Source organism: Penicillium malachiteum (assembly GCF_028827825.1).
Source record: "Penicillium malachiteum strain IBT 17515 chromosome Unknown utg000004l:1.0-4883003.0:1.0-4884900.0, whole genome shotgun sequence".
In the NCBI taxonomy this organism is placed as follows: domain Eukaryota; kingdom Fungi; phylum Ascomycota; class Eurotiomycetes; order Eurotiales; family Aspergillaceae; genus Penicillium; species Penicillium malachiteum.
In genome coordinates this window covers 2,470,688-2,482,256 of record NW_026643097.1, presented here as the reverse complement: position 1 = coordinate 2,482,256, position 11,569 = coordinate 2,470,688, and the positions used below count along the sequence as shown (strand labels likewise).

Genomic DNA, 11,569 nt, shown 5'->3' with positions numbered 1-11,569 from the left:
CAAGTGTTTCCTTCGAAAGCATGCACATATGTGCATTGATGCAACCCTGCACACGAGGGATCGAAATCAGGTTCACGACCAAGTTTCAAGAGAATATTCTTTATTGAACCTTATTATGAACTTGAAACACACTGGCATTGGTCTAGTATGTAGTTTAGCTTTATCTCAAGAAATCCATTACTTCGAAACTTGAAGATCCCGCAGCGTCATGGGGTCATAGTTTGATGCATTTTGCTATCTTGTGATGTTTTTTTCATTCATAACTGCATGTAGGATGTGATGAAGTGTTGTAATAAAATGTGTTCAGACCATTCGCTGTGTAGAGTAAACCAGTAATGAAAAATCGCAAAGCCTGGGGTTGCCACGGTTCCTAGACCCAAACTACCAGCCAATAATCCCCTTCCTCGTCTTTTTTCTTCATTTGAATCTGAGAAATTAGTTGGGCACATACTGTAGTTCAGACAAAGTTACCAAAAGAAATCCTACTCTCATCTAGCGAAATCCTCAGTTTCGTCTTCTGACCCCCTCAAAAAAACCGTTTCTGGACCCATCTCTAATTCTTCCCCACTGATGGGGTCTTCAAAAGTGCGATATGATGGCAAGAGACTAGAAATCTTCATTACAGGCACAACCTGACGAGCCAGATCAGCTCTAAATGAAGGATAATCATCAGTCAACTTGTGGAATTTGCCCGGATAGTGCTGGATAAACCCTGCGACACAGGCTGCAGCTAGAGTTTGTCGTACTGGATGGTCTGGACGTAAATAGGTTGCAGAGATAATATGTTCAGCGTTAAGCCAGTGAGTATCTCTTTCAGAAAGCGTATCGTACTTAGACTTGCTAGTACCTGTGCGCTTTGGACCGGGATTGGCGATAATTATCTTCTTGATATATTGCGCCATCTCAGTTTCCAGTCCAGTGATGAAGTATAAATCTGCAAGCCTCACAAGTTCCATCGCAGCCGTAATATTCTCACCAGGGTCTTCAACGTCGAATTTGACAACGCGAATATAGATCCATTGAATAAGTGCTTCCACACTTCTTACTGAGACAATATGCTCCTCTTCATTCAGGTTTGCTTCCATCTGCTGGGACTCTTTGAAACGACCTTCTTCGAACATCACTGCAAGTATCTTTGATTCCGCACATAGTAGATCTTTAGAGACTGTAAATTCGCGATTGCTGGGGTTGAGTCTGAGTTTGACGAGAGGACCATGGTAGAGGTGAAGCATGCTAAGAGATCCACAATTTTAACAGGTCCCCTTCATAGATAGAGATATCATTTGTTTCCTTACTTTGACACAAAATGCCCAGGCTGTTTAGCCGCTTCAAATCCAGCTTCAGTTGCCTCGGTCATCATTGGAGATGTGGGGATGAGGATTCCTGGCTGGTTGAACGAATATGGTGATGGACGTGAGGGAGGAAAAGATGAAGGGTACTGTGCTATGATCCAGGTGATGGTCAAGGTGAATAAAGCGCTCTCTTTAAAATCAAGAGAAGGAGGGGCAAAGGGGGTGCGAGATTGTACTGTTTGCTTTATTTGCATGCTAGTTAGCTTTGGAGACAAACATTTTGATTCAGGCAGAATGTCTAAATGCAAACATTGGAACGTTCTGAGCCCATGGCATATGGAGGAGGACTATAACGGTCATCTCGTCAACTCCCAGTAGAAAAAGAAAGTAATGGTAACATAATAAAAGGTATTTTACAGGACGTTTATGGGCAGGTGGCCTTGGACTCCATAAATCTAAGGACTCTAGCCTACTAGTAGTCATAGAAAGCTGGACTTGATATGAATTTGATCTGACAATAGGAAATTGGAAATTCCACCCGAGGTTGCAGTTCTTAGATACAAAAAGCCAGCTAATGACCCACTTACTCATGTTTTTTTTCTTCTTCGTTTGGAGAACTCTCAAATCCCTAACCTTTCATGGAAAATCCAGGGTTCGTGTAGTGTCATGTCAGCGCAGATCCAGCTACGCACCACGGAAAGAGTGATCTAATGCCTCCTCACTGATGCGGTCTTCGAAACGTCCACTGCACAATGCAGCTCTGACTTCAAGAAGCAAATCGGCTCCAAAGGAAGGGTACTCCTGAATCAATCCATGGAATTTGCTCGGATAGGTCTGGAGAAACCCTGTTGCACAGGCTCCAGCTAAAATTTGTCGCACTGGATGGTCTCGATGCAAGTGAGTTGCGGAGATGATGTGCTCAGCTTTCAGACATAGTGTATTGTGGTCAATATATGCCGTTGGGTTAGCATTGAGGACCTCAGGGTCATTCCATTCAATAATGATGTTCTTGATGTATTTTGCCAGTTTGAATTCGAGTCTGGTAATCGCATACATATCCGCGAGTCTTGCGAGTTCCACTGCAGCTGTAATGCAATCCTGGGGGCCTCCAACTTCAATGTCAAATTCGATAACGCGAAGGTAAAGCCATTGAATGAGTGCTTGTACACTTTGTGAAGTGACGACATCTTCCAGTTCTTCTAGCTCTACTTCCATCGTCTGGGACTCCAGGAAGTGACCTTTGAACATTGCTGAGAACACCGGCAACTCTGCGCAAAGCAGATCTTTAGAGATCGTGTATTCGTGGTTGCTAGGTTTCAGTTTGATTTTGATGGGGCCATGGTAGAGGGGAAGGAGACTAAGATCCATCTTTAAAATCAACTCCTTCAATAGATGTCGGGGGAGGGGGAAGTTGCATTCTTACTTTGAGGTAAATGACTCCGGCGCGCGGAGGGGATAGTCCCATTCTTCCATGATTTCAGATTGAGACGACTGTGCTATGGTTTGGAACCATGAGATAACATCAATCAAGAGAAGGGTCAAGGGGGTGTTGTAGGATCATACCGTGCTATAGATGGTCTGTTGAGGTTTGCCGTGAGGATGTAGTATGTTGGGAACGTGAAGTGGGAACCCCAGGTGTGAAGAGGAGGTGGGAAGAGGTGGGAAGAGAAGTTCCAGTCTGGCCGGGGAGCTATCATAACAACTTGAACAGTGCAAGTGGTCTGAACCTACGCGTCTTGCATCCAAATACATCTTTAGGACCAACGCTTGCTGCTTGGATATCACCCATGGTCTCAAAAGCTTCCATAGCAACCCTCGCAGCAGAAACTATTGCTGAACTCATCACGCCAGACAGTATTATGTTCTAAGAGATACTAGTAGTAACTTGAAGCTTGAAACTCCAAGTTGAACACAAGGTAGAAATTGGGAAATGCATATTGGACTTAACCTACTATATTAAAAAAGACGATAGGAGATTTAATGAGCATTTGAAAGACAGCTCCCTCCCTTTCCCAGAATCAAGCCGTTTAACTGCCCACCTCCAGGTGGTGACTATTACGACCTCGGTGGTACGAGTGTAAGTAAACTAGGTATGTATGGTTAATGAAACCTTAGACATGAAACAACAGTGAAAGTAGTAGAAGTGAAACTATAGTAAAATGAGAAGTAAAATAAAGTGAAAGTAGAAATGAAACAACTTTTTGATCTTAAATTCAGATATACCTATTTCAACTGGTAACATATCAAAAACCTCAGAAGTTGAGGCTTAAGACTTCTAAGGTTGAAACTGATGTTTTGCAATATAAATAAAACATCCTAGTATGTACCCTTGACTAGCAGCCTGAGAGACAAGGGCAGCATTGAACATAAGCTTTTGAGAAATTGGAGCTAAAATTTGAAGCTCAGAGCAAGCCTAAGTTAGTACAGGCGACGCATAACAAAAAAGATATATATTTTCAAGTTCTTTTACAAAAGTGACTGAATTTTTGAGGCAGATATTATGAGACTCACAAAGCAAATAATAATGGAGTTGGTGATGCTATAAATATCACGTAACTAGAAATAGCTTCAAGAGGCTAGAATTCTAAGCGAGAGCAGTGTCAAAAAAGATATAAAATTGTAGAAATTCCCAACAGGTTCAACTTCAACCGAACATTACTCCTCAACACCTCAACACCTCAACACAGCACTCAAACTTGAACTTGGAACCTAACCATATACTAGTACTATATACACGCGCCAAAATGGACAGGGAACAAGCAATGGAACAAGTCTTGCGAGAATCAAGCACTAAGTTCCTCAAAAAATTGGTGAAGGAAATGATAGAAAAATATGAGGAAAAGGACAAAGATATTATGGAATGGCAAGAGAATCTTCCTACTCCAGAATTGGTTGAAGAAATGCGCAATGGCCCTTTGGATAAAGATTTTACGGAAAAATTTGCAGAGCTCGTCAACGACGTCACTCGACTTATTTCCGCAATGCAAAAAGATAGACATTATCTCGGAGAATTGCTTGACAAGGTTCAACTGGTTTTGGAAGACAGAATCGGACACTGTTAACATGTCGCATCGTCCTAAGGCCAATGAAATCAAACATGTATATGTGGATTAACGTCCATGAATCTGCTACAAAGCAACGAGACTCAACATTTGAAGAGGAAATGTAACGAAGTTTCTAGAAACAGTTGAGATTTCCGCTTTCAAAATGAGTCCAGATCAGTGCCATGGTTTGACTGTGGATGTTTTGATTCTTTCTGACTGTTCTTTTATCAAATTTGGCTTCTTATTTTCGAGTTGTTTGGCAATACGCCTGTTTCTTTTTTCTAACTTGAATTCACGGGATATTCAAATATTCTTGCTATGTTGTTAATACCTAGGTCCTAGGTAGCATCGGGTTGATAGAATATCATCATCATAATCTGTTTTCAAAGAATCTAATATTAACTCTAGAATTTGTAAATGAAGGAAATGTGTCCAGTTAAATTCAAATATAATTTTATTTCCGTAGAACAAAATTCATTATTATATTTTTATTTCTATAAGCTAAAGCTACATCCGGGGATGAGGATAGTACGCTCAGTTTCTTTGTAGGTTGAGTTCTCTATCTCTTTTAATCCTATCTCTTTTAATCCTATCTCTTTCAAGTAAATATGTCAATGAAGCAAATATTTGAACCAATCTTTCATATCTCTTGACTTTGATAGCAGTCTTTATCAATTTCATGCTTTGAGCTCTACTTGAGTGTTATTGTACTTATATAATCTAGTATTCATTTCCCTCTAAGTTCTGTTCATATCTGCACATGTGAATTATCTCATTCACAAGTGAATATCTTTCATTTCATTCAAGTGATTTAATTTCAACCTGCCAATATGTCTAAGAGCAAGACGTCAAATTCTACCGGTGAGACTGGAAAGACCAACGGCGAGACTGAAAATACTAATGGCAAGGTCCATGACAACACCACCAAGGTCACGAAGACGAAGAAGGACAAGAAGAAGAAAGATGGAGAAAAGAAGGATATGAAGACAAACGGTGAGAAGGCAAATGGTACGAAGACAGATGGTAAAAAGAAGGAGGATGACATGGAGATTGACGATGATGTTGGGACCGACCTAAACGACTTGGGTGAGGATGACTCAGATGTCACAGACCTCACAGATATCTCGATGGCAGATGATGATCTTAATGGCACTACTGTTGGGGCTCCAAAAAGATGGGTTGATGATGAGCCCGATATCGATGAGGAGTATGTTTTCACGAAGTCTTAGGAGCATGAGTCATGACTAAATAAAATTCTTAGTGATGTTGAGGCGCAGATTACACGTTGTCAAGAACGTATTATAGAAGGAAAGATGCAAGAGTACTACGGAGACAAATTGAAGATGCTTGTAAAGAAGAAATTACATCGAGAGTATGACTCCTAATTCCGACAAATGAGCAATGGTATCTAACAGAATCTAGTGATACCATGGCAAGATGGCCCAAAATGTCTTTCCAAGTAGCAAAGCGACTGGATTTTTTCAAAGGCCTCAAAGAACATCTTCATGAGAACGGAGATAAGCACAAAGTCCGTTCGACAATAGAGGCAATCATGAAGCAATATCTGACAAAGAATCTGGACTGGGTTCCAGGAAGTGTCACATATTGGTCTTATGGAAAACAACTCACTCAGCCAAAGCCTTTTGACTGGGATGAGTTCCTCGATTTGAATACCGAATATGAAGGTTGGTCAGGATTTTGGGTTGAAGGGGTAAGCTACTTGACTTCTCAGTCCCCAGAGAGATATGGGGGAATTACTAATGCTTTTTAGATGCGCGATTCAACTCCTGTCCGCAGATTTTTGAAACGAACGATATGTTGGCCTGCGAGATATGATATGCCAGGTGTTGAAGTAAATAATATCAGTGTCGGTGTAAAGGTATAACAGTGCTCTCCAGAAAAAAAGGGTAATAGATACTTCAAATGTTTGAAATATCTTCTCGCTCTTCCTAAAACATACCAACTTTCCTTTTTCTATCTCATAGGTTCCAATTGCCCTCCGAATCATTCGACGACCAGTACATTCAGGCGAGATGGGAAACACAACGATAGATCCTAACTGGAACCGAGATGAACACCGTCCCACGCTACACCAAATGCGCTACCGGCAAAGCAGAGTTCCATTAAATCCAGTGGATGATGATGATGATCCGCTCGCTGGCTCCCAGCCTCCCATTAGACCTCTTATATTGCCTGGCCCTTTACAGTCGACCTACTATGATCCACAGGACCCCCATGAGCATCAGATCATTTGGATGAATGACGATACTGGATCTGATATATGTACATTAAACCAATCAGACATTGACAGTCTGGTACTGAAGGCTCAAGAACAGCACGAGGATGCCGAATTACCACCTCTACTGGGTTATATCCAGACTTGGGTCGGAGGAAAGACATTTTACGAGGTAGCCAGAACGTTGCAGATCAACTTGCGGGGTGGTGATGGAAAATTAATGATGAAGAAATGGGATAACATAGAAGTTGCCATAGCGGAGGATGATGCAGATCCACAAATCTATGAGCCCATCAGATTGATAGGACCTTGGTTGAGACACAGATTTTACACTGCGACAAGTCCCGATGGCACGAATCGTCTTTATATTGTGAAGAAGATGCGAAGACTTTTCCATCTAAATCATGTAAATATTGGATATTCGGGTCTCTTGCCAGGTTTGACTGTAACCCAAACCATGGGGCGAGACGAAATTGCAGCGAGTGGAGGCCACATGAGACGGCGACGCCAAACAGTCCCTCCCGCGGACTCCTAAGAACTTGAAGATAAGACTGAGACTGCTACTGGCTGTCAGTGATCATCAATATCTGGTATGTTCAAGCCAGGTTGTGGAGCCTTCAAGATCATGGGTTAACCATATTTATACCTGTGGACGGTGATATGGATGCCCAGGTGGTTGAGATACTATATTGCAACTTGAAATGCGTTCTGTACTTTCAAATTGATTAGTCATTCCTTTTGCTTTTTTTGTTAAGATGTGCTGGTCAGATAATTCTACCTTCTTATTTGTTTCAAATGTTTCATTTTCCATTGTCCTCTGGGCTGAGTCCGAGTCGGGCCCGACTCTTCAACTGCAGAACAACTTGAAGGGATGGAAGATGGCAAGGTTATCTCGACTCCAAAGAGATTTTGGTAACCTACTAGTAGTACTTTGAATTTGAATTTCATTGCTTTCATAGTCAAATGTGCAGGTCGTAGATACCATGCATATGTACATCATGCACATGTAGTGATATTCGGCCATCAAGACTGATGATCTTGAAACCGAGTGTATAAGTACTCCCTATCAAACTAGTCCAGAAGACACATCATGCATGAAAGTAGAAAGTCAAACAAAATTTGAAATTTGAAATTTCAGGTCGTCAAGCTCCATTTGGAGGTTCTTTATGTATTTTTTCTCCTTTCATTCTATTATTTAAAGCAGGGTCTTCATATCATCCATGTTACGAATACCAGCTAGATTACCAGCCTTGACACGCTTCAGAGTCAAAGCAGCAATCAGGGCAGCACCGACACCAGATCCATCCTCAGCAGCCATGATAGTAACCTTATCCTTCTCATTAGGAGCCCAGTCTAGGATCTCACGCAGAGCCACGGCACCACGGGCCTGGAAGTGAGGGTACTTAGTAAAGACGGATCCGTCAGCGCCAACGTGGCAGGACTCGATGTTCTTCTTTGTACAGATGGCAGCAACACCACAAGCGGATAAGCGAGCAGCACGGGTACCGATCAACTCCGCAAGACGACGGGCCATCTCCAGCTCAGGCTGGGTAGGGTGAATGTTCAGTTCACGCTCAAAGAGCTCGACGGTCTCGGACAAGTTCTCATAGGGATCTTCCTCGATGGCAGCAAGGAATGACGCATCTAGTAGGTAGGGCTTGCGCAACTTAGAGGTATCCTGGCCGTTAAAGATGAGTCCAGGCTGCGCATCGAGGATGTCCACAAGAGCCAATCGGAAGATCTCGCCCAGGTACAGACCGGCGGTCATCTTCTCAAAGGCTTGCTGACCGGGACGGGGAGAGTCACGATCAATAATCTCGTCGTATTTGGTGAGAGGGAGCACCACGCGCTCATTATCGAAAGCACCATACTCGCAGTTGATGGCGACAGGCATATCGGCGGGCAGACCCATGTGGGCGATTTTGGGGACGGATCCAACGTTCTCCATGTATGCGGCGTTGACGCCAGTGCCGAAAATACAACCAATCTTCATTTCGGAATCGGTGTAGGAGGAAGCAATAAGGGTACCGGTGGTATCGTTGATGAGGGCAGCAACTTTAATGGGCAGTCCCTAGATAGAACAAGAACAAGTTAGAAAAATCAATAATACCAATTTTGTCAGATGGAAGTATAGATCGTACCCGCTTCTTCAGAATAGTCTCCAAGGGAGGGACGACGTCCTGACCCTCAACACCATCAATATCAAATCCCTTAGTCCAGCGTTGGAGAATACCGTGATCAATGTATTCTTGGGTAGCAGGGTAGGAGAATGTGAAACCCAAGGGGAGCTTGGTCAGGTTCTCGTCCTCGTGGTGGAACTCGATGAATTGTTGCAAGCAGTCGGCAATGTACTCCCACAGCTCCTCAGCAGTACCAGTCTTAAGCTCCTCTGGCATCTTATATTTGGACTGGGTGATATCGAAGGCACCCTTGGCATCGGTCAGGGTAATTTCACAGACACGCAGATTAGTGCCACCCATATCCAAAGCCAAGAAAGTACCTTGCTCTTCACCGTCGGGGAATCCCATGACCCAAGTGACGTTCATAGGCTATATCATACCATTAGTATGGGTTCAAGTTGATTTCGTATGGTCTCGTGATCTCACAATGTTGCCGCCCTCGACAGTCAAGCCTAGATTATCATCACCAGTAAGCTTCCCCGCGTCAGATAAGCAGTCCTTGGATTTCGTACTTACCCTTCTCGAGCTCCTTCACAAAGTGAGCAACGATCTGCTTGAGCTTGGCACCATCAACAGTGAAGTGCTGCTCGAAATACTGGATTTGTTGCAAAAGATTTTGCGGCACATCGTGCATGGATCCTAGTGGGGATGAATCAAGATGATTAGAACAAAATGATCGGAGCTTCACGATAGCAAAGAAGCTCACCCTTGCGGGATGGTGGGTGCTTAGGACCAAGGCCAACCATGATGATAGCTGATAAATTGGAGGTATTTCCAGGTAGATTGGAGGGGAAGAGAGAAAAAACAAGGGGAGGGAATGACGATATGTGAAGGGGACGTGGGGCAACGATCTGCCTTGCTTGATTTGGTTGCGGTAAGCAATCGTCGCTCAGATTAAATATTAAAATATTCAATAATAAATAATAGTCACTTTCCCACAAATCAGTTCCAAGGTTGACTTATCCCCTTTTTGCTCTATTATAAATTGAATTGATCACGTTTATATGATTTCTTTTTTTGGGTCATGGGTATTGATTCTCATTCTCTCTAACTTCGAGGGGTTTCAAACTCAACTAAGGCACAGGATGACAGAGCTCCGAAAACAAAACAAAACAAAACAAAAAGATAGACCAAGTGGACTAGAAAGAACGCCATGCTGTGGAGTTGGTGATCTACCGAGATTTATGCGCCAAATGCGGAAAAACATGCGCAAGACCCTCCTCAGATGAGCTAGATGAGCTAGATGAGCTGGTTTCATCAACACTGAGCTCTCCTAGCCGCTCCCGAACTCGCTGTTCGTATGCGCTTGACAATCCCAATGTGCGATCGACCTCCGCAGTCAATCGGTCAACTTCATCGTGGAGACGCTCATCCCGAGTTTGTGGGGAAGCATTCTCCGCCTCGCGATCTTTGGGATCTGGGTTAGTCTCCTCCCAGACTGCTTCCAACTCCTCTTCCCATCCCAGTGCCCGTGCGAACTTGCGTACTCCTTCATCGATATCTCCCAGTAGTGACACATCATCCGGTCGGGTTCCCATACATCCAACCTTTTGCATATTGATCAGTAGACGGGGGGTACCTGGACTGCACCGCTGAGGCAAGGCAGCGAATGGGTGCACAGTTAAGCTAGTTCCCATAACGATGCAAAGGTCTGCTGATGATGGCAGTTGGCTGTTAAGGTGGAATTCTTCAGGCAGGGCTTCTCCGAAGAACACAATGTCGGGCTTGACCAGGCCATTACATTCCAAGCAGTGTGGCACCTCACCCTTGGCGACAAAATCTTTCATCTTATCATCTGGATATTCCACTTTGCAATCGATGCAGCGCTGAGTAGCAAAGCTACCGTGAGCTTCAATAATCTTCTCGGTAGGAACACCGGCTTGGCGCTCCAGGCAGTCGATATTCTGTGTAAAGTGCTTCAACAACATGCCCTTATCATGGAGCAGCTTGACAAAAGAATGTGCGATAGTGGGGCGATATTGTCCTGGATACAACTCTCGTGCTAATGCGTAGAAGGGCTTTGGGTTCTGTCTGAAAAAGTCGATGTCAAAGATATCCTCTGGTTCTTCAAGATCCAAAAAAGCCAAGTTGGCGTAGATTCCTGTATCAGGGGATCGAAAGTCGGGGATTCCAGCTGATGTGCTGATTCCAGCTCCAACCTGTATTCCTTGTCAGTTCAGGCCAGGATAATACAGTGAGATAAAGGATATGACATGAAGACAGCGCGGGAATCAATGTAGGTGGGTAATCAAGTTGACTGGGAGAGACATACCATCACCACAACATGCTTGACATTCTGTTCCTTGATGTATTTGACCAAGGCATCGACAGTAGGAGCTTCCAATACAGGGGCATGATTCCCATCCATCAGTGTTGACTCTTCGTTACCCATGGCGAATGTGGAAGAATGAGGTCTGAGGTGGGGTCCGATGATGTAGTCAGGCAGTTAAAAGGTAGCCCAAGCCTTCTATTTTTCAGAGAAAATATTCAGTGCCTTAAAAAAGGTGGAGATATGAATAGAAATCTTGTATCTTTGAAGAGGTTGAAATATGTGATGAAGTAGAGTGATCGTGGGGAAGATGACGATAAGTTTGATTGTGCCGACAGAAAAGAATTTAGGCCAGGATTAAATAGGGACAAATTTCAGTGAGATGGGAATCACAACTAAGACTAAGGTCTTTGATTTGGAACATCCTCTTACATTATAAAAAAGGGAATTTTTTTACTCTCTTTGAGGCTCATGAAACCTGAAGCTTTGAGAAAAAGGTCCCGCATCTCTCACCGCCCGGACTCCATACTGATACAATCGCGTGGCAT

General features: G+C 43.5%; 6 protein-coding genes across 6 annotated transcripts; 2 read left to right on the top strand and 4 right to left on the bottom strand.

Moving 5' to 3' along the window:
• Positions 1 to 488: 488 nt before the first annotated feature.
• On the bottom strand, positions 489 to 1,232 carry N7483_009037 (BTB/POZ domain-containing protein; the record flags this gene model as incomplete). Its single annotated transcript, XM_057092464.1, has 1 exon — positions 489 to 1,232. The coding sequence occupies one exon, from the start codon at positions 1,230 to 1,232 to the stop codon at positions 489 to 491; it is 744 nt and encodes a 247-aa protein (XP_056943638.1).
• A 744-nt stretch (positions 1,233 to 1,976) lies between these two features.
• N7483_009036 (uncharacterized protein) lies at positions 1,977 to 2,660 on the bottom strand (the record flags this gene model as incomplete). The annotated part of the gene is made up of 1 exon (XM_057092463.1): positions 1,977 to 2,660. One exon carries the CDS (start codon positions 2,658 to 2,660, stop codon positions 1,977 to 1,979), a length of 684 nt encoding a protein of 227 aa, XP_056943637.1.
• A 1,376-nt stretch (positions 2,661 to 4,036) lies between these two features.
• On the top strand, positions 4,037 to 4,354 carry N7483_009035 (uncharacterized protein; the record flags this gene model as incomplete). The annotated part of the gene is made up of 1 exon (XM_057092462.1): positions 4,037 to 4,354. The coding sequence occupies one exon, from the start codon at positions 4,037 to 4,039 to the stop codon at positions 4,352 to 4,354; it is 318 nt and encodes a 105-aa protein (XP_056943636.1).
• Positions 4,355 to 5,166: 812 nt separating this feature from the next.
• N7483_009034 (uncharacterized protein) lies at positions 5,167 to 7,107 on the top strand (the record flags this gene model as incomplete). The annotated part of the gene is made up of 4 exons (XM_057092461.1): positions 5,167 to 5,543; positions 5,598 to 5,708; positions 5,759 to 6,047; positions 6,322 to 7,107. The coding sequence occupies 4 exons, from the start codon at positions 5,167 to 5,169 to the stop codon at positions 7,105 to 7,107; spliced, it is 1,563 nt and encodes a 520-aa protein (XP_056943635.1).
• Positions 7,108 to 7,767: 660 nt separating this feature from the next.
• N7483_009033 (putative hexokinase Kxk) lies at positions 7,768 to 9,498 on the bottom strand (the record flags this gene model as incomplete). The annotated part of the gene is made up of 5 exons (XM_057092460.1): positions 7,768 to 8,643; positions 8,714 to 9,121; positions 9,179 to 9,204; positions 9,269 to 9,391; positions 9,459 to 9,498. The coding sequence occupies 5 exons, from the start codon at positions 9,496 to 9,498 to the stop codon at positions 7,768 to 7,770; spliced, it is 1,473 nt and encodes a 490-aa protein (XP_056943634.1).
• A 426-nt stretch (positions 9,499 to 9,924) lies between these two features.
• N7483_009032 (SIR2 family NAD-dependent protein deacylase) lies at positions 9,925 to 11,144 on the bottom strand (the record flags this gene model as incomplete). Its single annotated transcript, XM_057092459.1, has 2 exons — positions 9,925 to 10,911; positions 11,025 to 11,144. The coding sequence occupies 2 exons, from the start codon at positions 11,142 to 11,144 to the stop codon at positions 9,925 to 9,927; spliced, it is 1,107 nt and encodes a 368-aa protein (XP_056943633.1).
• Positions 11,145 to 11,569: the final 425 nt, after the last annotated feature.